The 26,398-nt window shown below is 48.6% G+C and overlaps 1 protein-coding gene across 10 annotated transcripts in view; it reads right to left on the bottom strand.

The window, feature by feature from the left end:
* Positions 1–26,398, bottom strand: part of MYLK (myosin light chain kinase) — a 268,735-nt gene that overhangs the window by 99,450 nt on the left and 142,887 nt on the right. For 9 of the 10 annotated variants that reach the window (XM_073804157.1, XM_073804152.1, XM_073804155.1 and 6 more), the window contains 8 exons: positions 20,044–20,092; positions 18,958–19,123; positions 17,835–18,000; positions 15,572–15,590; positions 13,876–14,411; positions 13,135–13,341; positions 8,592–8,726; positions 5,358–5,510 (listed from right to left, as the gene is read on the bottom strand). In XM_073804157.1, coding sequence (XP_073660258.1) covers positions 5,358–5,510; positions 8,592–8,726; positions 13,135–13,341; positions 13,876–14,411; positions 15,572–15,590; positions 17,835–18,000; positions 18,958–19,123; positions 20,044–20,092 — 1,431 coding nt within the window. The remainder of the gene's footprint in view (positions 1–5,357; positions 5,511–8,591; positions 8,727–13,134; positions 13,342–13,875; positions 14,412–15,571; positions 15,591–17,834; positions 18,001–18,957; positions 19,124–20,043; positions 20,093–26,398) is intronic. The other variant, XM_073804156.1, reaches the window with a different exon arrangement.

Genomic DNA, 26,398 nt, shown 5'->3' with positions numbered 1-26,398 from the left:
GTCATAAAAATGCAAAATACCATTCCAACAGCAAATCCGATTCACTCCAAACCCTGTTATACTGCGGAAATTAAGTAAATTACCAACAAAAGGCAGTTCTGGAAGCACAATTCTCCCTTCTTCTTTATTTGGTGCTCAAAATCCAGCAAGGTCCAGGGATCATGGTCTAGCTTCCTCGTTTCCCTAAGTTCCAGGACTGTTGACTCTAGAGGGCTCATCAAGGAAGCTTACCTTCACCCAGCCACTCCCCATCTGCAGAGCATTTATGCACGGTGCAAATCCCTTCCCCGGGGACGGATGCGAGCTCTCTTCCAACAAAAGTCTGTCTCTTAACCAAATAAACCTACTTAGAGCATCAGCAAAAGGTCTATACTTCGGTGGGCATAAAAAGAGATCCTTCCCCCCATAGCCTTGCTCTCTCTTTTGGCTTTTCTTCTCCCCATTGATTTCTCCAGAACCTAAAAAGCAAATGGGAAGAAGCGGCAAGAAAAAGAATGAAAGGAAACAATGACGTATGGCATCCCCAAAAGGATCTCTGACCAGTAATGATAGGGTTGCCAGATGGGAGGCAGGAATCATTGCAACCATAGCCTTCTTACTGCCTTAGAAGTTATAATCAGACTCTAAATGTAAAGGTAAACCATCCAAGCCAGCAGACGTTCCCTCCCGAGGCATGTCTGGGAACCATACTCGCCACCACACTGTCAAAGCACACATCACATTTCGCCATTAGGAACGCAAAGCTGTAATTCTGGATGGCATTCCTGACCAAGAGCTCTGGGCAAATGAATGCTAGAGATGACCTGCAATGGCTGTAGAGGTAGACCACGATGTAGCTCTAATTGTCCAATTAGTAAAATAAGGCTCCAGACCCATGACACGGAAACAAACACACACTCAGAAGTCCTTCTGTGACAAGAAGGGCCCCCATGGCGCACAACACCAGTTCCGTTGTATCAACTTGTATAAAACTAAAATATTGGTTATAAAATAATTTAACATTGATTTGCTGGCCTTCATAGAATTTAGAGGACTTTGGACACATATTGTAGGCAGACTAAAGTTCTTAAAAAACAAACAAAAACGACAAGGTAAAACTGATGTATATCCTTTCCCCTCAATAAGTTTCTCTTTAGCTGACGTAAGCATTAAAAATGTTTTCAATCTATGTGGAATCTTAAAAAATGGTACAAATGAACCTATTTACAAAACAGAAACAGAGTCACAGATGTAGAAAACAAACTTATGGTTACCAAGGGGGAAAGCGGGGGAGGAGGGATAAACTGGGAGATTGGAATTGACATGTACACACTACTATATATAAACTAAATAACTAATAAGGACCTACTGTATAGCACAGGGAACTCTACTTAATACTCTACGATGACCTATATGGGAACAGAATCTAAAAAAGAGTAGATATATGTATATGTATAACTGATTCACTTTGCTATACAGCAGAAGCTAACATAATATTGTAAATCAACTATACAGTACTCGAATAAAAATTAACAAAAAAAGGGTTATCTCAAAAATTTTTTTTAATGTTTTCAGTGTTTTTAAACTCATAGAGGGAAAGATTATACAACGTCCAAAGTGCCTGCCAGTATCCTCCAATTAATGGCAGGAGGCTGTCAGTACTCAAAGCTGCCCCACAGCGAGCTTGTCACTAATCTGAAAACCAGCTGGGCTTCTACGGATGCTTTCACTGCCTAGTGCATGGCTGACTTCCCTGGTGCCTGTTGCTTTCGTTAGAGGCTCTTTATCGAAACAAATACTCTAATAAATATGCTTTATTAAGTTTCATTTTTTATTTTAGAAATCAGGTTTTTTAATTATTTTTTTTTAACTTACCCACATTTTATGTCCTTAGGTACCTTTAAGAGCCCAGCAGGTCTTCACTTAAATAAACAAACCATTAGGCTGAGACACTGTCTAAATGGGCACTATTAGCAGGTTAATAAATCTAGTCACTTAAGAATTTTAGCCTTGACAAAGATACTCCAGGGGGAGATAAATTAAAATATTCTAGCCTAAGGAAGCCTCCACACCAATGACTCAGTGCAAATACACGGAAATATTCACTCCCCTTCAGATCTTCCTGGCTTCTGCAGGAATTTAGATTAATCATCCTTTAGGCTCCATCTGGGTCAGGAGGGAAGACTTTCACGGCCTGGTTAACTACTAGGGACATTTTTCCTAGTGTGGGAGGAGGAAAGCAGGAATATTTGTTGGGGGGCTTTTGAGAGCTAGTGTGTGGGTTTGCTGAGCACTCCCATGAACCCTGAGACCCCGGACATGTGAGGAGGTGGAGGGAACACCCCCTGCACTACCGGGCAGACTCACCCACCGCCATTGCTCTTTCATTCATTCACTGAACACATGCCCTGCCTCTCTCTGAACCCAGTCTCTACCACTGGGCCCCTCCACTCCCTTTGCTCCAGACTCACTGTCTCTTAAATAGGCTGACTTGATTCCCAACTCAGGGCCTTTGCACTTGCTGTGCCGCCTGCCTGGAGCACTCTTTTTCCAGTTCATGAAGTCTCTGCTCAAAAGTCACCTTCCCCAAGAGGTTTCCTCCAGCACCTAACTAAGAAAGGATCCCTTCCAGCCCCCTCTCTATTCTCGTTTTCGTAATAGCACTTGTCGGTATCGGATTAAGCCAGGTGTGGGTGATTGCCCATCTCCCCATCAGAATGTAACCGGCAGGAAGACAGAACCTGTCTCTTGTTTATGGCCGCTTCCCCAGAACGATGCCTGGCACCAAGGAGGTGCTCAGTAGAGACCTGCTGATAGGTAAGCACAACCATAAGGGAGGTACAGCTGGTTAGAGAACTCACCCCAGAGGAAGTGACATTTGTGGGAGGGAGTTAGATTTGGGGAGGAAGAGGTTACAGAGGAGAGAAGGCAGAGAAAGCAGGGAAAAGAGGCTGCAGAAATCACGTCAGAGCGATTGCCAGAAATTGCTGAGCCAGCAATCTCTGGATGATTGCAAAACCTTGGCGAAAGGTTAAAGAGGTGAGAAAGAGCACCCATGTCTGGCCTTCAACAAAGTATCTGCTGAGCTCTCCTCCAGCAAAAGTTGCCCGGGAACCTGCTCCTCCCTGGAAACCAGACCAGGGGAGGGAGAGCCATTGCCGAATGGCGCCCTCTTGTGGCCAGAGCCCCCAGAACGGATGCTCAGGCTACGGCTTTAGCGTGTGGCCCTACACTTCCCTTCTCTGATTCTGATTCTCTCTTCCCTTTACCAAAACCAAACGACCAGACAGACAGACAGAAAAACAACCACCCAGTGTGGCAAAGTTGATCCTTTGGTAAGACCGCTCCTCAGACTTGCATTTTGAAGGGAGTTCACCTGTTTAAAGGTCGGGACTCCGTTGCGCAATCGTAAAGGCACCCACTTACTGAGCACGTCCCATGTTTGGAGATCATTAGTGTGTTTGTTAATGTAATCCTCACAGTACTTGGGGTGACTCTCAGTGTCCCCATCACACAGAAGAGGAAGGTGAGGCCCGGAGAGGAAACAGCAGCCCAGCGGCAGGGCTAGCAAGCCGTGCTCAGGACGCACACCTGGGCAGGTGCTCCAAAGCCACGCCCCAGCCGTGGTCTGGGGCCACACGGATGGGAGAAAAAGGCCAGGAGGCCTGGGCCGCTGAGGGAGAGGCCAGGACAGTGGTCGGCATAGTAGGGGACTAATGCCTCCACTACAGTCGTCTCCCTCCCCCTGAGCTGCCCCAGAGACTGCAGCCAAAGAAGCTGCCGATAAAGAAAGAAACACTCCACGGCTGAGGCTGGTGCGGGACGCGGGCCGCAGCCTCCTGGGGACCCTGGGAGCAGAGCCAGGGCTGTCACGGTGCCAGGCTCGGCCTGCCCCGACCCTGTGCAGGCGGCCCAGCACGGCAGCCTGAGCTCGGCCACGTCTCAGCCTCCTTCACCATTTATGGTAGCTGAGCCTCTGTTTGGCCTTCACAGCCCAGTCCGTCCCCACACTGGGAGGGGGCCCTCGCTCACACAGGGCTGCTCTCAGAGCAGATCCACGTGGCTCTGGCAGAGTTCTTGCCGGGGACCTCTCTGTTTCTGCTTTGAAATATGCTCAGATGGGCAACCACCCAGGACCTGCCCCTCCCACAGACCTGGGGGCAAGGAGGACAGCCCCCAGGCCGAGTGGGAGGGCCTCCTCGGAAGAAGCAGGGCCGGTCTCCGGCTGGCTGGCCAGTGCACACGGGCACTTCACAGGAATCGCAGAGAACTCAGAGAGGCTGGAGGGAGCCTCTGCAGCCAGGCCACAGCCAAGTCAGGGCACCAGTGCCACTCCTCTATCCCTAGGGGCGACAGTGGCCAGCCCCGGGGGCGAGGGTCAGCCCCACTCTGGGGCCAGGGGACTTGCACTCTGCAAAAGGGCAGGAAGTTTCAGGGGCTTTGGTGATCTGGGTTCACAAGGCCAGTGTGGCTCACGACCTTGGGGTGCTTAGGCAGTGACATTGATTTCTTGAGACCCTCAGACCCTTCTACGTAAGATAGGAAGAGCACTGCCCCCCACCCCTGGGCTGCTGCTGCCCACATACAGCGAGACTCTCCCCAGGAGGCCGAGCCCTGCGGGAACAGAGCGGGGAGGCATGTCTCCTGCTAGGCTGCTGGAAAAGCAGGGCACAGTGCATCTGTTCCAAGCACCCGGGCCCCAGTCACCGGGGGAGCTGGGGGCCTGGGCTCAGCTGGGGCTGGGGAGTCAGGCTTACCGGAACACCTGGGGCCCAAGAAGTCCTTCCCTGGCACTGTCACCATGCCTGCCGATACCACAGCCCAGACAGCGCTGTCTTGAGTCTGTGGCTCTCCAGGGACTTCCTGGGACTAAGTGCTTGGTGTTGATCGATGGGGGACAACCATAATAATCAGATTACTGGACACCAGGCTGGTGAGGTATAAGAGCAAGCCTGGGGCGCTGGGGAGGAGCAAGGGCAGAAGGAAAAGGGGGACAAACGGTGGCCCTCTGGAAGCCTCAATACTGGCACTCGTTACCCGGTGTCTCCCAGTGTCCCCCAGGGCGTGAGGGGTCATTTGTGAGAGCCTAAGTCCTCCAAGGATACTTTGTCTTTCAGTGCGTGTGGTTTTCTGCCTACCAGACTGGAAGTTTCTTGAGCCAAGGGAGTCTTTGCCTCTTTCCCCTGCATCTTCCCTCAGCCTTGGTGGGGTGAGGGGGTGGGGACTGGCCTTGCATGTCCATCTCCCATGGCAGACCCTGGTCACTGTGAGCTCCTGGAGGCCATCGCCTCCACCTGCCTTTAGGTGAGGTGCCCTTTCTCCAAAGCAGATGTGTTGGCAGGAAAGGTGCTTCCAGAGAGGTGCCCAGGGGCTCCTACCATGGACAGTGACCCGGGCGCTGCAGGACACCTGCCCCAAGGTGTTCTCGGCCAGACAGGTGTAGGTGCCCTCGTCCTCTGGGAGGGCATCCTGGATGTGGAGCTCAGCCACGCCAGCCTCGCAGGTGGAGTGAGCATACTGGATGGGCTGCCCTGTGGAGGGAAGCACAGGAAGGCTCAGGCAGGGAGCACCCAGTGGCAGGGTGTGAGCCCTGTCCTCAGCAGGGCAGCTGTTGTCCTGACGGCGATGTTCCCCATACCTGCTCAGCCCCACTGAGGGCTAATGATGTGTCGGGACCACCCCCAGCCAACTGGACGGAGGTTCGAGGAGGGGAAAAAGAGGCAGGTGCTAGCGAGGTAAAGGAGAGGGAGTGATTGTGTGTGTGCAGGAGCAAGGCCGGGGCTGGTAGGACTTGGGGGGCAGATTCTGGAGGCACTTAGAATGCAAGCAGGAAAGGGACAGAGTCCTGTGCATTCTGTTTAAATAAATAGTCCCCAAATCCACATCCTAGACTTCACAGAGTCCTGAGCCTGGAAAGAATCTGACAGGGTCATCTGGCCCATAGCCCAGCCTCAGGCAGAACAGACCTCACCCAGACTGCACATGAGGCTCCCGGCTCCTTTCAGATGTCTCCAGAATCAATGATTCCATTTCCCATTGCAGATATTTACCAGAAGCAATTCTGCGCCCTCAACCTAACACTGCAATGACATGCATTTTAGGATTCACAGAAAAGATAAATACAGGGAACTAAAAAACGACTCTGGCCCTTTCTTCCAAGAGTCCCTTGCATGGAGGGCCCTTTATTCAGCTCACATAAAGTCCTGCATGGAGACAGAAGTGTGTGGCATGAAATTCAGTGGTTTCTTTAATGCTATATGTTCCCGTGATTTTATCATTCCAGGATGTGAGCTTTCATTTCCAGGGAAAAAAAAGGAATCTCATTACTGAAGATCCTGGCCTTAGAGCAGGAATGTTTCCATTCACCATATACGAAGCAACTGTCAGTTCCTTCCCTTGTCAGCCCAGGCTCCTGGTTTGCACATCATAAAACTGGGGGTGGGCAGTGGCAGAGGGAGAAAGTGCAGCAAAAGGTCCTCTCCCTGCAATCCAATGTTTTCTTCTGCACATAGCAACACTTCACATCTCCACGACAGGCACCGCCAAGTCAGCCACAGGGCCAGAGGAAAGAGATTCCGCTGGCCCGACTGCACTTCATAGAAGTGGGGCTGGGGGCTGGGAGAGCCAGGGGCCAGGATCCTGCTACTGAGAGGACTGAACACCCGTGTGTGTGTTTGTGTGTGTGTGTGTGTGTGCGCGCGCACGCACGCATGTACCTAAAACCTCTCTTCCTTAGGAATACCAGTACATTCCATGACTGCCATCTAAGTGCCTCTGCTATTGAAACCTGTGCCAACAAGCTGTTTGAGAGCTCTCCTTTTACTGGAGCACAGCTCATTTTGGCTCCACAAGCATGGGGGGAAATGGTGGCTCCAGAAAGGAGTTGTTGGCTCAGGGCACTCAGGATTAGGCAACACAGAACTCCCAGCTCCAAGACTGGTGAGATCAGAGTCGGCGGCCAAGGGTCCCCGACTTGTGCATGATCGCCCTCTAGTGGGAAGAGTGTGAAAATGCCAAGATTCGCCGAGAGTAAGGTGGGGTTGCTTTTCAGTTTGGAGAGGTGTAGACCAGGGGTCAGCAAACTCCTACTCGTGAGCCAAATCCCACTTGACGCCTGTTTTTGTATAGCCCAAAAGCTAAGGATAGTTTCTCATATTTTAAATGGTGGGAAAAAATCAAAGGAGGAATATTTCATGACGTGTGACAATTGTGTGAGATTCACATGTCCATAAATAAAGTTTTATTGCAGTACAGCCACACCCATTCATTGACATGTTGTCTCTGGCTGCGCTCTGTGCCATGACAGCAGAGTTGAGTAGCTGTGACAGAGACTGCATGGTCTGCAAATTTGGAAATACTTACCAACTGGTCCTTTATTGACAATGTTTCTTGATGTCTGGCCTGGAGTGTGAGCCAGGCGGAAGGGAAACTCTCTTGCTCAGAGCCCTTCCTTTAGTCCTTAACATCCATGCTCTGTTCCAGTTGCAAGGAGGCTGCCTCCTCGCTCAGTCACGGAATCCGATAGGAGCTCTGTCCGTAGAGAGGGGTGGAGACCCCAATTCTCACCTCTCTGCCCAAGAAGACCACACATAGGGAGACCCCAAGGCAACTTCTCTCACTGACTAAAGATCATTTCTAGCAAAGCCTAAGCAAACTGTACCAATGAGGCAGGTTCACAGGCAACATGGCATGGTGCAGAAATGACTGGGGCTATTTGGTGCACAGGTGACGGGCCGCTGCTCCCTTAAGGAGCCTATTCCATCAGCGTGAGAGCTGCCAGAGACCCGAACCCTCTGTTCCAGCCCAACTCCTCACCAATAAAGAAGACGATACCCAAAGAGGTAAAGGGGGGTGTCCAAGGTCACCCAACCACTCAATACGGAGAAGGACAAGTGCAGATCCTTCATTCTCCCTGCAGATCCCCAAAGCAGACCCCACTCAATTTCACCAATTTTATGGACTGTTCTCAATTCTAATAATAGAGTACTCCCATACTTTTGGAATTTAAAGACTTTTTTTTTTAAAAAAAGAGAAAGGTGATAATATATAATAATTTTTTTTTTCCCAAAGGACCTTACTTGTCAAAAAAAAAAGTTGGGATGTCTCTATAGGACTATAATGTTAAAAAGAATTACTGGTCTATAAACCCCCAAACCACTTGCCGCCAAATAAAAGGCAAGATCCCATGAGCAACTGCTAGTGTGGTTCATTAATCTGTTGGTATATTCGTTCATTTATTGACTCAACAAATATTTATTGAGGCCCACTCTGAGCCTGGCCATATGAAAAGGAACTAAATTGCTTGTGCACCTAGGTGCCAGGCATCTCATTAACTGTTTTATATAAAGGATCTAATTTAATTTTCACAACTGCCACCCTGGAAGGTAGGTGGCATTATTCTCGTCTTGCAGACGAGGAGCTCAAGGTTCAGACTGGAGTAAAACTTGCCGAGTGTCCCCAGCCAGGCATTAGCAGACTCCCAGGTCCCGCACTCTCTCTGTACCCCGTGCTTCCTTCTCATGCATAAACGGTTCAGAGTGATATGTGGGGAAGCCAAGTGAGAATGCAGCCAGGGTCGAGGGCCCAGGCAGCTGGAGCAGGGGGGGACTCACCATTGAGCAGCCAAGTGATTCGGGGCACCGGGGTCCCCTGCACCGAGCACTGCAGCACAAAGTCCTGGCCCTCAACGACAGTGCAGTCCTTCAGGACACTGGAGAATGAGGGGGCCGCCTCCATCACGGCCAGCCCTGTGAAGGCAGAGAACAGACAGGCCATCTCAGATCACAGCTGACCCGTGCTGTTGACTGACCGGAGGCTGACACCTCACTGCTCTGGGCGCCCAGGGCTTGCTTCTTTGGTGGCCTGGCTTTGCCTGACCCATCATCACACAGGGAAGCAGGCAGCGCCACTGAGGCAGAGACCTGGAGCCTGAGGCAGAGTCACTGGCAGGGGCTTTTTCACTGTCACAAGACACCCCAGGTCTGGGAGTGCTCAGGACGAGGCTGGCCTCTCCTCCGGGACACAAGTCCCTCCCCACTCCCCATCCTGTCTTGACTTTCATTATCCTGGAGCATCCGCAGAGCTCCTCCTTCCCCCTTTCTTGGCCCTATTCTACTTTCTGGTGTCTTTTATCGTCTTTGACGTGTCCCATCAGACGATGCACACATTTTTTTTCTTTATTTTAAAAATCCTTGGCCAAAATGTTTCATTAGATTGAAAATGTGGATAAAATAGATTTTTTAGGAAAACATAAATTGCCTAAGCTGACTCAAAGAACAATTTATAAATTAAAAAAACAGACTGGCAACCTCTATGATCTAATCACAGAAATATCCCCTTATGGTTTACTCAAGAGATATATGTACAAGGACGAACACTGAAACATTGTATGTAATAGCTAAAGACCCTGCACACTCTTGTGAATATCTTTTTCACTTGCAGAGACCACATGCCCATTGGCGAGGACATTTCAATTTTAAATTATTATAATTAATTTTTCCAATTCCAGGACAGAATCAAATGACAAGGACTTACATGGGTTCTAGTTTTCCAACCTAGGCCAGTGATTCAGAAGCACTGGGGGCCTAGGACAATGCATTACTCAGTCCCCCCCATGATTCTGATGCACAATCTCACTGAGAACCACTGAGCTGAACTTTCCAGAAGCTTTCTAAATAGGTGAGTTGGGGAGTGTTTTGTAGTTTGGGGGCCATAATTAAGAGCAATAGGGATAGAAAATCTCTTCTACAACACCCAGAACATGCTGCAGAAGAGTCAAGGTGGCTGACAGCTGAGAAAAGGCAACTGGATTTGGTGATGAGAAGATATCTCACTGGTACTTTTCAAGAGGCTATTCCATACAGTGATGAGGGGAAAACCATATTATACAGCAAAGGTTTAAGGGCAAAGGCTAATATTCGAGGGCTTACCAGGTACTTTTCCAGAGGTGACAATGCCACGAGACTGCTATCTTTAGCTCGTTGTATAGATGAAGTTCATAATTTCCCATAGTCAAGCCCGATGGTGAAGCAAGGCTTTACACCCAGTTCTCTGACTTTACATCCACACTTCCTCTAGCCCCGAGCTCCCCTAGAGGGAGAGTAGCAGTGGGAGCACAGCTACAAGTCAGGATGTGGTGCATCTGAATGGGACTGGCACTGAGGGAAGGGATGCCAGCCTATCTGGACAGGTGGGGGGAGGCTCCACCTCCACCCCTTTGGACGGCATCGAATTCCCCCATTAGAGAAATGCCTTTGGGGGTCACTGAAAACAATATGGGCTTTTGTGTCAGACCAACACGGGTTAGGAATATGCTATTTTTTACAAGGCATGGGACCTTGAACAAGTCACTGAACCTCACTACAGCTCAGTATTCTCATTTGGAAAATGGGTGTAACTCTATCTCGTGAGATTGTTGGGATAACTGAACGGGGCCATGCAAGTAAAGCTTTTAGCACGAAGTCTGGCACATTGAACAGGCTTTCGGTGGGGGATTAGCTGTTATTATCAGCTAATAACTGGAGACTGGAGTAGCACCAAGTTTTGGGGTAAAAGAGTGAGAGAGAGAACGTGGGAGCTTAAGGGTCACTGAAGCAGAAGGAAGTTTTTTTTTTCTTTTTAGTTGAGGGGAGAGCAGAGCACACCCGTAGGGAGGAGAAAGAGGCCTCTAGATAGGGGGACAGGGAGAGACTGAAGAAATAGTGGGAGAGTTAATCATTATTAGACCCGATCTTTGTGGGGATGGGAGGGATGGAAAGAGAAGTCTTGGTAAGGGAAACAGGCAGCTTTTCTGCAGTGATAGGAAGAAAGAGAGGAAGAGGCGTTAGACGACCGACATCTTGGTGAGGCCTTCTAGAGAACAGCTAAGGAGAAAAGCAGTCAAGCAGGGCTTCTGGAATGGCAGACTAAGGACTTCCATAAGTCTGCCCCTCCAGATGAGGAACAGGGACGCTGGCAAAAGGACTCAACACCCGCTTTCTCAGAACTCTGGAAATTACCCGAAGGCTTGCAGCATCCTGAGCAGCCTTCATTCTAAAACAAACACACACACAGCTGAATCCTGGTAAGCACAGCTAGCTTTGTGGCATGCCCAGTTTCCACCCCCTTGCCCAGCTCTGCGGTGGCTTTAAAACCCACAGCGTCTTTCACCCCCAACTTGCTGCAGGTACGGTCTCCACGCACAGCTTCCATTTAATAATAGTAGCTAACACTCCAACCAAAGCTTCTTGGTTTTTAACCTTTGGTGGACCCAATGTTAGGCGAGTCCCCCGCCCTGACACAGAGTCCTGGATGACGAAGCTCAGGTTCCCGACATGGGACCTCTGCCTACAGGCGCTCCCCCCTCCAAATGAATGGATACTATTCCTTGCGGAGGAATCCACAAAGGTAGTAAAATTCCCAATTAAGAAGTGAGTCAATGGTATACACTGAAAAGCAAGACTACCTCTCACCCCTTCCTGGACCCCCAGTGTCTCTTCCTAGAGGTAACTTGTGGACCCTTCCAGAAATGTTTATGCACACACAAGCATCAGTTTGCTTTGTGGACACAGATTTTTTTTTTCCTTTAACACAAACAGCATATGATACACACGGCTGTCTCTGCACTTGGCTTGTCCCCCGTACTCACATATCTCGGACGGGTTTCACTAGCAGGGTCTACAGGTCAGGCACATTCGTTCCCCTGGCTTCATGGCATCTTACTGTGTGAATGAACTAGTAAGCTCTTTTGTTTGAAACATTTATTATGGCAAATTTCAAACATACACAAAAGTAGAGAAAGCTGTATAGTGAATCATCATATCCCTGTTTCTCAACTTTCATAATGGCCAATCTCACTTCATTCATACCCGCCACTGAGTCCCACAACACATGGATTATATCTGAAGTAAATATCACAAATCATATCATTTCACCAGTAAATAACTCAGCTTATATCTCTAAAATATATGGACTTTGAAAAAAATCACCACGAGATCCACCATCACATCTTAAAAATAGCACTAACTCCTTTATACTGGATATCCTGTCAGTGCTCAAATTTTCCTGATGTTCTTACAAACAAAAATTTTTTAAGGTGTCTCCATCAGGATCCACGCAAAGTCCATGTATTGCAACTACTGGTGTCTCTTATGTGTCTTTTCATCTAAGTTTCCTGCAGTTTGTTCCTTCTTTCCTTTTGGCTTGCAATTTACTTGTTGAAAAAATAGGTGAAGGTTATTTGTCTCATAGAGTTTCCATCAGCCTGCAGTGTGCTGTCGTTTAATAAGTTCCTCAACAGTATGACATGAGTCTAGGGTCCCTAAACACAGTTCTGTTACAGTAGTGAAAAAATATAGAAACAATCTAAATGGAAACAATAAGGCCATGCCTAAACATCATTCTATGAAATATTATAAGGCCATCACAAAGCATGCTTTTTTTTTTTTTTGCGGTACGCGGCCCTCTCACTGTTGTGGCCTCTCCCGTTGCGGAGCACAGGCTCCGGACGCACAGGCTCAGCGGCCATGGCTCACAGGCCCAGCCGGTCTGCGGCATGTGGGATCTTCCTGGACCGGGGCACGAACCCGTGTCCCCTGCATCGGCAGGTGGACTCTCAACCACTGCGCCACCAGGGAAGCCCCAAAGCATGCTTTTAAACGATATTAAAAAATATAGAACGATGCTTACGTAATGTGAGCAAATTAGAATAGCAAGCAGTATACAAACAGCACAAAGCTAAACGTGTTCTAAAAATATTAAACTATCATTTACTTCTGAGTCATAAGATTATATAGAGTGTTTACATTCCTCTCAATGAACATGCACTGCTTTTATAAACAGACACTATAACGAGCACAAAAGATGTGGCCCTCACATCACCTCACATCACTCTCGGTGTGTCGATCTGGTTCTCTGTGAGACTTGGCAGCCCACAGCTGGGCTGAGCCTGGGGCCTGGGCATGTTTATTCTGAGGTGATTCGGATGCGAACTCCTGATCAGGAATCACTGTCCTGGAGCAGTGACTCTGGCCTTGGCCGGTGGGTGGGGGCGATGTTTCTGTTGGGTGGTACACCCTGGGCAGGGGGCTGCAGGAGGTGACGCTTGTGCGGTGTGTGAAGCACCCCACAGAGGTCCTCCCTCAGGGAACCCAGGGTGACCTGGAGGAATGTACTCACTTTTCACCAGGAGGGTCCAGCCACAGGACACCCGGCCTCGGACATTGGTGGCCGTGCAGCTGTAGTTCCCGCTGTCCCTGGCCCGGGCTCTCAGGAGGCAGAGGTAATGGGTCCCCCCAGCTTCATACACCTCGATGGTGCCTTCTCTTCTCCTCAAGGGGGCCCCGTCCAGGAACCAGGTCACTTCAGGCTTCGGGATCCCTGAAACTACAGGGCCAGGTGGAGGACGGGAGGCCCCCGAGAGCACACTGGACTTGTGGGGCGCAGGTAGGGGTGGAGAGGCTGAGCCGGAGGGCAGAGCCCAGTCCCGTGTGCGGCCGCCCTCCCGCTTCAACCTGCTTTCTTACCCCTCCACCCCACATCCCAAGATGGAGGCAGGGTCCCTGGGGAGGAAGGCTACAAGGTGATAAGCTAGGTCTCCAGGTCAGCCAGAGGGAGGAAAGAGGAGGGGCCCCTGCGGCTTGTGTGCGGTGGAGATGGTGGTGATGGGTTTCCCGCGGAGGGTGGTGAGAATTAGGGCTCAGGGTCAGTGCTGTCTCTAACCATGAACAATGGGTCACTGCTAGGAGTTTCTCCAGAACAAGAGACATGACGAGATTGAGTCCTTCCGGAGGGGAGACCCCTGTAAGGTACTTCCTGGGGTCGGGGGATACAGGAGACTCTGACCACTGAGCGGAAGGACGGGAGTGGCCCCCCGGGGGCTAAGTGTGGGCACCAGCGGCCTCAGGCACCTCTACTCACCCTCGCATCTGAACTTGACCGGCTGGTCCTCACTGACTTCCTGGCTTTGGGGCTTGGTCTCAAATTTGGGGAATGTTGTGTCCCCCTGGCCCTCCGTGGGGACCTTCCTGGTAGCAACCTGGCCCACGGTGTCTTGGCTTCCCAGGCCACACTGCCTGGCGTGGAGGGCGGCTGGAGGGCGAGCAGCTGGCTTCTCCCTCTCTTCTCTGGAAGGAGACGGGGCACCCGAGACTGGCACTCTCGGTGCCAGCTGCACTTTCGTGGCCTGCAGGGTGATGGTGCTGGAAGTCTTCTGCAGGACGGGGGTCCTCAGGGCCTTTCCGGGCGAGTCCCCCACTGGCTCCGGCTCAGATTCCCTCAGGGTCTGAGGCTGGCTCCCCGTGGCCCAGGCAGGGGAGCCACCTCTCTGGATGCTGGAGCAGTTCTTACTCTCAGCTGCAGCCTCCAAGCCATCCAGTTTCAGACCCTGAGCGACTCCATTGGTCACTTCCTTCCTGATGTCTGAACTGGCCACCTTTGTTCCTCTCACAAGCGACCTGTTTGGTGGGTTGCGTGGCGGGGGACAGTGGGGCAGAAGAAGAAATAGAACAATCATCTGGTTATGCATTACAAGCCCAGACTCCAGGGATTACAAAAGCCCACAGATCAAGACAGAGTAAGAGCCGATGTCTTTCTATGCAGTTTGCTCAGTTTCCAGGCAGAAAACAAGCAGCCATTCTTCAAACCCATCCCTAGCCCAGTGTTCTATCCACACTTATTACATCTGCCCTTTTTCTCTTCTCCACGAGCCCCGACCTGGTTCGAACACGCGATGTCCCCTGTCCACGCTGGCCCTAACCCAAGTTCCACGTAGCACGCACCGTCCATCTTTTAAAAACATAAATTGAATGACATTTTAAGCTTAAGAATTTCCAACAGCTTTTCCACTCGATTAAGAGTAAAACTGAGCTGTTCAAGACGGCCTGCAGGGATGCCATGTGGGAGGTGGCTCTGCGTGGACGCCCCCCCCCGCCCAAGACACTGTCTCCAGTGCCTACCAGGCTGCAGCCCCTCAGGGTTCTCTGGCCCCCAGGCTCCCTCTCAACTCACCACTTTCACACCTGCAACACCTCTGTTTGGAACACTTTCTCCCTGGGCTTTTCTTCTCCTAGCTCATACTACTCCTCACAGGCCTGGGCTCCAACATCAAGCTTTCGAAGAGGGGTCCTCTGACACTCTACTCCAAACGAGCGCTTCTCGCACTTATGCTTAGCGCTCATGTTTTGTGTGGCTCTGCTTAAGGCCCTTCTCTACACCAGACAGCTCGCCATGCCTACCCAGCATCTAGCACAGAGCCTCACGCTCAGGAAAGGAAGCTCTCCCGGTGAAGACGTGCTGGGTGAGCAAGTAGATTCTGGCCTTGAACGTGGAGGGCATCCTTGCAGAGCAGTGCCCTTCCTAATGACAGCTAACTAGGAAAGACACTGAGCAGGGTCTTCAAGAGTCTCGATGCTGATGGCAAGCCTGACACAGGATCTGGACAGCAAATTTCAATAGAATAAAACTAAACACCCCAAATAAAACAGTGCCTCCTAAACAGTCAGTTCTCCCCCCTACATGGTGACTCAGAAATTCAGGGCGTTTCTTGATGACGAGCCCTCTTTTCTCTCAGGGCGTTTCAAGATGGAAACATGATGATCACAAAGCCTTCACATACCTATTGGCAACGTCCAAGCCTGGAAAAAGGGAGAAGGTAGAAGGACCGTTAGTGGAATGTTTTATACACCAAGAACAGCAAGTGACACGACAACCATCTCTTGTTTATGACAGAGTTTGGCTTCCCAAACTCTCACTTTCCCCATCACCTATGGTCCTCCCTCCCTCTCTCCTTTCAGCTTCCCTGGTCCTGAACTTCTTGGGTTAATCTGATAAACTCCTCTGAGCCCTGGAGACACTGTTAAGCTTCCAGCACTGCCCTGGGACCTTTATGGCAGGCTCTGCTGCCCCGCCCTGGGCACTGGAGCTTCCTGTTCTCTAGCCCACAGAAGGAAACAAACACCACTCTACTGACAACTTCAAACCCAGAAAGTTTAACTTGCATGTGGCCCTCAAAAAGAAACCCCCAGTGATCATTTTTGACAAATACCTGCTTCATTTTAAAGTATACAGAGAAAGTGTAATTTTATTCAGTTCTTCAAAGAAAAAACATACAATTACTAGATATGTTTTTCTTGCCACACGATTTTAAAACATTTTTATCACGGAAAATTACAAAACATACAATAGTACAGAGAAGGATATAACAAACACTGAAAGCCTACACCCAGATTAGGGAAATATCAACCTTTTGCCAATCTTATCTATCCCTTTTTGTTTTGGTTATTTGAGGGGCTTTTTCTGGGAATATTTTCAAACAAAATGTCATTAAGTGCTTCAGAAGGAGACAGTTCTTTAATTCAGTGCCAGGGCAAGTAAAGGGAGAGGGACTAAAACACTTCTCCAGATGACTAACAGCAGGTCCTGAGCCTGTAGTGAGTTGTGAAGCCAAATGCTATGGCCAGGACCAGGGTTTTTTCTTTTTCTTTTTTTAAAATTGCCAACATTTTCTTATGTGGTAGTCCTACACTTTATTTATTTTTAAATATTCATTTATTTATTTATTTATTTAGGCTGCACTGGGTCTTAGCTGCGGCACGCGGGATCTTTTTTTTTTTTTAGTTTCAGCATGTGGGATCTAGTTCCCCAACCAGGGATCGAACCCGGGTCCCCTGCATTGGGAGCATGGAGTCTTACCCACTGGACCACCAGGAAAGTCCCCAGGGTTTTTCCTTTTAATGGTGTAGAATGGAAGAGAAAATGCCAGCATGTACTGTACATACTCAGGATTGTTTCATAAAACTTGTTTTAGTTAAATCTCTCTCTCTCTCTTTCCCCATCTATCTATCTATTTATCTATCTATCTATCTCCTGGGTTGCAATGTAGAATAAATTTGTTTCTGTGGGTAGCGAACACACTTGGGCCAAAAATGTACAGAAAGCAAGAAGGGGTATTTTCTGAGAAAGGAAAGAGACGGGGAAGAGGAAGATCAAAGAAATGAGGGTAAGAAAGGAGGAGAGAGTAAGGTCGCTTCCCTCCCAGATCCCCAAATCCCACCCCGCTCAAGGTTCCCGCTAGAATGAAGTGACGTCAATCCCCTTCCCCCTCCACACACTCTGGCTTCCCCAGGCTGGACTTGGCAGAACCAAGGGGAATGTAAGGGAGAGGCGTATTCAAAGAGATTTCAAGAGAAGAGTTTACTGGGGCTGATGACTACAGCAAGAAGAGACAGGAGTCATAGGCGATGCTGAAATGCCCAGTCTGGTGGGAAGCAAAGAGTTACATTGAGGGAGCACCTGATCTGAACGACAGGATGGATGACAAGATCAATTTCAGGCAGGTTAAATCTGAGGTGATGGCAAGACATTAGCAACGCCCACTCTTCCAAAAGGCAATTAGAGATGTAAATAAAAAAGGAGTCTGGGGCTTCTCTGGTGGCGCAGCGGTTGAGAGTCCGCCTGCCGATGCAGGGGACGCGGGTTCGTGCCCCGGTCCGGGAGGATCCCACATGCCGTGGAGCGGCTGGGCCCGTGAGCCATGGCCGCTGAACCTGCGCGTCCGGAGCCTGTGCTCTGCAATGGGAGAGGCCACAGCAGTGAGAGGCCCGCGTACCGCAAAAAAAAAAAAAAAAAAAAAAAAGGAGTCTGAGCAAGAAGGAAAAACTGAACACAGGTATGCAGACACACGTGAAGCATCTTCCTCCATGGCCGTGTCTGTGCTACCCTTTCTTCTGATTCAAGACCCTGCCCATGGGGAGGGACACATGAATAGGTAAGTGCGACACGTGTCACACACAGACACGTAATGAGCAAGCAGCTCCTTCTAGGAGGGTAGGGACTCCAGGAAGGGACAGTCCGGCACTAGCCCTCCCACCGCCTGATACCTTGGATGGAGAGCTCAGCAGACATGGAGGCCTTCCCTGACCCGTTCACCACCAGGCACGTGTACACTCCCACGTCATCTTGGTTGACCTCGTGGATTTCCAGGACTTGCATCCCATTCTTCTCAGACATAGACACACGGGAACTGGGCTGCAGGGGAACATCTCCCTGGGGATGGCATAGGCAGCTTGGTCAGAGAAACTGCTCACCTTTTGACTCTGTCCTACCTGCTGTCAATCCAGGTGGGACAGACACCAGGCATGCACAGCAGGGCCCTCTGCTCTGGGCTCTGTCAACATGCTTGGCGAGCAGCCTGAGGGCAACCCAAGGGTCCTGACTCGAGGAGCATGGATGCGCTGTGGTGTTCGGTCCAGCTGAGGGCAGGTGTATGGAACCTGTTTCGAAGGAGCCCTAGTGTGAGGCGGGAAATCCTATATTCCTCACTTTAGTTCTCCTCTGTCTTCCTCTTCCTTTTACTGATGTTCCAGGGTCAGTACAGGAGAATCAGGAATCAGGGAAAAGGCATCCTGTCACTCATTTTTATACAGGAGTTCCGTCTGTGAAAAAGCTCCTCTCCTTGGCCTTGACCCCCAGAGCTCCTCATTGCCCTGTTAACATGGGCTGCCCCCGGCCACTGCTGCCTCCTCTTCCCCCTCCCCCACCCCCCCACCTCTGTCTTCACATTGTTCAGCCCTGAATGATTTATAAAGCACTCCCACGTGGAGCCTCCCAACAGTATTTGGAGGTAGGTGGGATCATCTCTGCCTCATAGATAAGGAAACTGGGGTTCTAAGAGATCAAATGCTTTGCCCAGCATCTCATGCTTTGTCAATCAGGGAGCTGTGCCTTGAAATCAGCCCCAGACTTCAGACTCCACTCTCTTGACATGGTCAGGTCTGTTTTGACTCGGAAGTTTTATACTGTTTTGTGAGCGTGTGGATTACAGGACATCGTGGGCTGAGTAACACAGGGAGAGTGTGCAAACAGGGGCAAGAACGGGCACGGCTACCAAACACATGAGAACCTCAAGGACGCTCTACAGTTGAAGTGGAAGGGACTGATTGGGAAGACCGACTCCCCGCAGTCCAGGGATCTAACCCAGAGTCAGGGCAGACAAAACCTCACCTTGAGCCAGGAGACCTGTGGCTGGGGCCGGCCAGTGATCTTGCAGGAGAATCGCCCCATCTGTCCTTCTTTGACCACCGCTCGGCCCAGCTTAGTAGCAAACTTTGGTGGGCATTCTCCCCAGATGCTGGGACGGGTCTCCACCGCAGGGGCTGCAAATCTGTCCCTGTAAAGAAATCAGCAGAGAATCTACAGCAATGCAGATGCTTTTCTCTCTGTCCCCACCCAAGTTACTTAAGTTGGGCTCAGAAATCAGCAAAGGGCAACCTTCCCAATTCTGTGCCTCAAACACATGTCTGAAAAGATCTGTGGCACCGAAACCGATTGCCTCCACCTCCTGAGCGTGCAGCCAGCCTTCAGTCACTAGCCTCCCGTGACGTTAGGTATGCTTGAATTCTACCGAGGTCTGGCCAAAGCCCAGCTTTGGCCCACAGACTGTGATCAGAAAGCAGAAACACCATGTGCCGTTTCTAGGCTGGCCCCATCAAAACCTCCTGTGCTATTCTCCACAGCCTCTCTTGCCCACTCTTCTGGCTGGATGCAGAGTCCTGCTGAGGCTCCGAGGCCTAGGAGACGATGGAGCCACAGAACAGAAGGAGCCTGGGTCCCTGAAAGATCATAGGAAGGTTTTCCACCTGTGCAAGAATATGTGCACTGACTTTGCTTGAGTAAGAAATCACCTTTCCCCGTGTCGAGCCATTGCAATCTGGGGGCTTGTCTGTTACAGCAGCCACTGTTCCTTACCCTCACCAATTGAGGCTTACTTGCCATACGAAATTCACATACTGACTGCCCCTTGTAAGTCTGCTTGTTTAAGTCTTCTGACTATTTGCCTTGGTTGTTAGGGACTCCTGCAGACTCTGGCCACATAGCCCACTTGCATTTAGCAACTGGACTCGTCAAAGGGGTATCCATAGAGGCCTCCAGGTCAGGAGATGCGTGTGACTGACACATCACACCACAATAGGCTCCTGCTTTAGTTATCACAACCCAAGATGTTTGAGAAGACTTGCTCCCCAGGCTGTTCTGCCAAGGCCTCAGGAAACGCCAGTGACCTTACGCTGGGTTGGACATCCTGGAACTTACCCCAAGGCTTTGGAAACAAGAGGCTGACCGTGCTTCTTCACAAAGCCCCCTGCAAGTAGGAAACAAAGAGAAAGAGGCTTGAAAAGTCCGGTCTGAGCCACACACTGGGAGCAACAAAAGCCAGAAAGAGTCAGCGGGGGTGGGGCGCGGATAATGACGGAACAGTTCACCCTGACCGAGCCCATACTGGGTCAGGCTCTATGGTGGGCGCTTTACATGCGTCGTCGCACGGATTTCCTGCAATACTTTAAGGAGGCTGGTATTACAACATCCTTCTATTTTTTTAAACGGGTGAGAAAAAATGAGATTCGGAGACATAAAGTCGCCCAGTTGAGTCACAGAGCCAGTAATGGTACAGGAAAGCATCCCGGTTTACCTATTCTAGAACACTCCACCATTCTGCTGAGTGGTTATATGCCCCTGGACCTTCCACTCGGGGATGATCTGTGGCGATCAGGACCTCTCCAGAAAAGGAGCCAGTTGAACGGACAGGGGAGATGCACATGCATCTCTCTTACTACATCTACTCCTTTTTGACCCAATCACCATGCCACCCTTCCACTTAACGCCCAGCAAACAGCAGGGTCTGTCCCGCTGGAATGGAGCAGATCACAGGAGACAAGCTCCAGAGCAGCCAGCACCTCCCAGAACCTGCACCAGCGGGACGCTGGGCACTGCCAGTCCTGGGTGAGGGGCTGCTGTGCTGGGAGGGAAGCAGTTAAACAGCAGACTGTGCAAGGCGGCTGGGCTCAGCTCCTTCACCCAACTGCGGCTTCACCCAACGTGACCAGGAGGTGACTATACAGCAGTGGGGTGTTTTTGAGGAATGGGGAGGGGGAGAGGAGGGCATTTTTGAGATAACCATCAGCCTGGAAGCTGTTCTCTTTCTGAGACACACCGGGAATGTTTTTGTTTTTGTTTTTGTTTGGCGGTATGCGGGCCTCTCACTGTTGTGGCCTCTCCCGTTGCGGAGCACAGGCTCCGGACGCACCGGCTCAGCGGCCATGGCTCACGGGCCCAGCCGCTCCGCGGCATGTGGGATCTTCCCGGACCGGGGCACGAACCCGCGTCCCCTGCATCGGCAGGCGGACTCTCAACCACTGCGCCACCAGGGAAGCCCGGGAATGTTTATTAAACTCCACCCAAGGCACGCATGGGAAGGGTAGAAGTCATTCCCTGATATCGGCAGGCAGCTGTAATGGGAGATCTGCAGGGTGTCTCCCGGAAAAGGGTAAACTTCCTTAAATTCCAGCGCTGATCACATCTATGTGAATGCATAGGAACATCGGAATGGAAGGTGAAGGTCATGGCTGAGTACCTCCCTCAGCCATATCTGGTTGAAGGTTATGCCAGGACCTTAGTGGAAAAGGGTTAATAACAACGCCTGCCTCACATGTAAGCTGTGATGCCACATGGGTTGACACTTGCTGTACCTGCATTCTGCTTAACATAACTATTTAGTGAGCCGTGTACAGTTTTCATCCCATAATGTGGGTTTAGTTCTTGTCATTCAATTCTCTGTTCAAGGTTAAAAGAATTTATACGCTGATAAAAGGAGAGACCTGCTCTGGGAAGGCCCAACTGACAACTGCAGTCAAGATGCTGGGGTCCCTCGGACACCGCTGGAGGAAGTGCTTTTAGAAGGTATTTGAGCAAATGAGAATCATCAGCTTTAAAGATGCTCTGCTCTTAGATCAGCATCTTCCTTTCTGTCTCTCCAGTTAAAGGAAACGATGCTAAAAGTAGGAAAGAAAGTTTACAAAGCTACTCACTTTGGTCTTGTTTGTAGTAGTAAATATTGGAAACAACATAAATGTCACACAGTAGGGAGACAATAAATGGCTTAGTAAAATGTACAATTAGACATCGTATTCTGCCACCAAATTATGTTTAAGAATATATGAAACATGCAGAAATATGTTAAAAATATTATATCATTTGCTCTTCAGCACACTCCAGCTGGGCTGTGATGCTCTCCACTCCACGGAGCTCCATTCCGACCACCATCTTGCCAAACCCAGTGGTTAATCCTCTGACAATCTCACTCAGTAGCACCTGACAGCAGGGGCCACTCCTCTCCAAAGCACTTTCTCCTCCAGACTCTCCTGCTTTTACCAGGTTGCCTATTCTTTCCTCAACCTCCTTCTCTTCTGGAACTTTATCTCTGAGAGCACCCTAGGGCTGAGTCTTGGGTCCTCTCCTCAGCGCTATGGACTCTTCCCCGGGGGGGTCTTAGTCCCATAGCTTTAAATAATATCCATAATAACTCCCAAGCCATACTCCCACCAGAACTTTTTATTCCTCAGAAGTATCCAGGCCAGTGCCCAGCACATAGTAGGTATTCAAATATTTGTTAAACGAATGAATTTTATGAAAAAAAGAGCAGCATGCAAAATTTTCTATTCAATGTGATCATAATCAGGTAAAAATAAGATAAAATACCCAAACATAGTGAAACAACCAGAAGAAAATATATCAAAACGTAATCGCCTCTTATACATGCTCTATCCCACAGCATTAGGCACACACCAATCACTAAGACTCTCATCTAAAATATCCAGGTACCATTCACTGCACTTATCATGCTACTGTACCACTCATTTCACATTGGGGTAAAGATCTGATAAAAATTAGACTGGTCAATAGATAACCAACAAGGACCTACTGTATAGCACAAGGAACTACACTCAGTATTCTGTAATAACCTATAAGGGAAAAGAACCTGAAAAGGAATATGTGTACATATAACTGAATCACTGTGCTGTACACCTGAAACCAACACGATACTGTAAATCAACTATACTCTAATAAAAATAAATAATTAATTTAAAAAATTAGACTGATCAACAGATGAATGGATAAACAATATAAGGTCTATCTATACAATTAAATATTATTCAGCCATGCAGAGAAATAATGATACATGCTACAACAAAGATTAACTCTGACAATTTTTGCTAAGTGAAAAAAAGCCAGACACACAAAAAATGTATGATTCCATTCATATGAAATGTTCTGAAGCGGCAAATCCACAGAGACAGAAGGCAGATTGAGTGGTTGCCGGGGGCTGGGGGAGGGGGGAGTGGAGTGACTGCTCAATGGGTGTGGGGTTTCTGTTTGGGGTGATGAAAGGTTCTGGGGCTAGACAGTGGTGAGGGCTGCACACCATTGTGAATGTACTTAATGCCATTGAGTTGCACGCTTTAAAAGGGTTAAAATGGCAAATTTTATGTAATATGTATTTTATCACAATAAAAAAATTATACTAAGAATCTTTAAAACTCTTGGGAGCTAAATGTCTTAATCCAAAGGTTAAAATTCCTCTACTCCTTAAAAGATAGAGCAAAAATATGGCATTTCCTCAAAGAATACCAAAAGTGTGCTGTTTGGAGGTACTTCTGTATCAGAGTAAGAGCAGTTTATGGTACAATCCAAAGGTAACATATAAAGCAGTCAGCTAAAAATGGAATTGAGGAATGCTCATCTTTTTTTTTTTTTTTTTTGCAGTACACGGGACTCTCACTGCTGTGGCCTCTCTTGTTGTGGAGCACAGGCTCCCAACGCGCAGGCTCAGCGGCCATAGATCACGGGCCCAGCCGCCCCGCGGCATGTGGGATCTTCCCAGACCGGGGCACGAACCCGTGTCCCCTGCATCGGCAGGCGGACCCTCAACCACTGCGCCACCAGGGAAGCCTGAGGAATGCTCATCTTAATGTGTGTCAACACCAGAGACATACATCAAAGCAAACAGAGAATTGGGGCTAAAATAGCTAATAGGCAAAAATTTGAGGTTGCAAATTGTCAGATAAGGCAAAATTAATTTTGTGAATGTATGAAAATCTGGCAGAACAGCAGGGCTATGTAGAAAAATCAGTGGAAAGGGGATTAAGGTAGAAATGCCCAAAATAGAAGAGTAGGTTAAGAGAATTAGTGAAGACAGGATCGAGTTAGTGAGAGGGAAAAAAAGGCCAAGGCACCAAAGGTATTTAAACAGTCATCTCAGATTTTTCAAGAATGAGTAAAAGAGGATGCTAGCAGGTTTTAGGAATGAAAAGTTCCATAGTGGAGGTACTAAGCACACTTTGTCAAAGACTGAGTAGACACAGAGAATGCTGCTGAAAGGGGAATAATGTGATCATGATGGTAAGAAGAAGACATACTTCTAAAAAGGTGCGATGATATAATTTATCATCCAAACAGAGACTCTGGACACTGAAAGGGGCATAATTAATAATTCTGCCCGGACAACAGGAGTAAAATCAGGACTGTTCCAGGCAAACCAGGGAGCAGTCACCCCACTTGCAGGCAACTTCAAAGGAGATTTTAAGGACTGCTTAAAATAGTGGTTCTTCACTCAATCAGAACAAATACCCACTTTTCATAACATGTATTTAGCAATGTCCCCTGTGCCATGTTGAATCAATATTGGCCGCTAACCATCCGTATATATAATTTCAAAAAGAAAACAAATGTAAAGCCCTGACTGAAATGTTAAGGAGAAACAAAAGGAAAGGGAAGTATAATAATGTTTATTTCAATATCTTGATAGTGTACATCAATAGATGTTCAAGCATGTCTATTTCAATGTAAATGCCCAAGCACTTTAGAAGACATAACGAAATAGATGCCTGCACTGACTCATATGCATGTTTGGATCTGAAGGTGAATGATCAAAAAACACACTGTACAAGTAGTCACGGAAATGAAGGAACACAGGTATACAGGTGGACGCTAGAATAAAAAGTAGTGTTAGCAATGTTATATGTCAATTATATCTCAATAAAGAGAAAAAAAGAAAAAATTAGTAAAGAGTCGTGTTAGGATAAATAACAGAGAAGACATTATATAACAAAGAAAGAATGAAACCTTAAAAGAAGATAACACAGCAAGACAAGTTACAGACCCCTGAAGTAGAGAAAATGGGGGAAAAAATGACTATAAGTGTGGTGTCAAAACAATTTTCTGCTGTATGACATGGGATCCTTGAGACCTCATCTGTACTAAAACACTGATTCGGTCCCTATTATGCATAAGGCATTGGTTAGAGCTTCAGCAAGTAGACTGATGTGTGTAATAAAAGCTAGCATAAAACTTGAGCCTTAAGAGAAAAGCAAAGTGCTTCAAAGATGGGGGAGGGGACACCCCAGAGCAGGGCCTATTGAAGATCTTGAGTTTCAGTTTAAAGGTGGATCATTGGAGGATTCGAAGGGAGGGAATGATAAAATCCCATCTGAATTCTTTGAAAGATATTTTCAGCAGCAATGCGGAGATTAGAGTGGGGTATGGGTAGAACTGGGGAGACCATTTGGAAATCTGTGCAACAGGACGGAGTGGATAGGACCACGATGGTGGCAGTGGGGACAAATGAGAACTGGCACAGCAGGATCTGGTGACTGACCAGGGAAGCGGAGGGAGGGAGCACTTGAGGATGACGAGGTGGCTGGGCTGCCCTGCTTCCAAAGGAGGTTTGGGTTATCACCTGTCAAGGTTTCAGCTGTGTCTTCCAGAGGGCGCTAAAGTCCTAACCATAAATGTTAATGCACCTCGGCCAGGGGCTGCCTGTCATTGTATAAATGGGGGCCTCACCCTATATAAACAGTTCACTCTACAGCCTCCACTCAGGCAGGGAGCTCTGGAGGTCACTGCCACAGTCCACGTTCACTGGAATGTACACATGTACATTATTCTTACACTATGACACTCAATAACAAATACAGTTGACCCTTGAAGAACACGGTGGTTAGGGATGCCAACCCCGTGCAGTGGAAAATCCACGTACTCTATCTCTGCCTCAAAAATGAAGGAATTGATACATGGCTCACCCAAGGGCAGGAAGCTGAAGCTGTTCTGCAGAATCAGGACTCAAACCCTAGTTCTTTTGATTCTGCATATTGTGATCTCTAATTGAACACAAACTTCCTCCCACACTAAGTTAATTTAAATATCTGTAAAATGAAAATACAGGTACTCTATTTATTGAAAAAAAATCCATATATAAGTGGACTCATGCAGTTCAAAACTGTTATTCAAGGGTCAACCATACATCCTTGCGTAGAGGCTAAGGAGGTTATCCCAGGGCGCCTAGTAGACATTTCAGGAGTTCTATTTGGGTCCCCAGGAAACTGATGCACTAAAGAACCAGTTCTTCCTCAGGGGGTTGAAATAAAATATCCACCACTTAGAAGACAAATTACTTCCTGGTCACTGATGGATAAGGTAGTCATATATCCTACCCAATGAGTTCAAAGGAGTAGTGACATGAAGTTTTGTTTTGGAGGGGGGCATAGTTGAATAAATGGCGGCCAGCGATCTCTCAATTGTCTTACATAAGTGCTCTGAAGAGGAATTTAGCTCC

The sequence above is a fragment of the Tursiops truncatus genome, chromosome 4 (genome assembly GCF_011762595.2).
Source record: "Tursiops truncatus isolate mTurTru1 chromosome 4, mTurTru1.mat.Y, whole genome shotgun sequence".
In the NCBI taxonomy this organism is placed as follows: domain Eukaryota; kingdom Metazoa; phylum Chordata; class Mammalia; order Artiodactyla; family Delphinidae; genus Tursiops; species Tursiops truncatus.
Note: the sequence above shows the minus strand (reverse complement) of the source record. Positions and strands in the feature narration are given on the sequence as shown.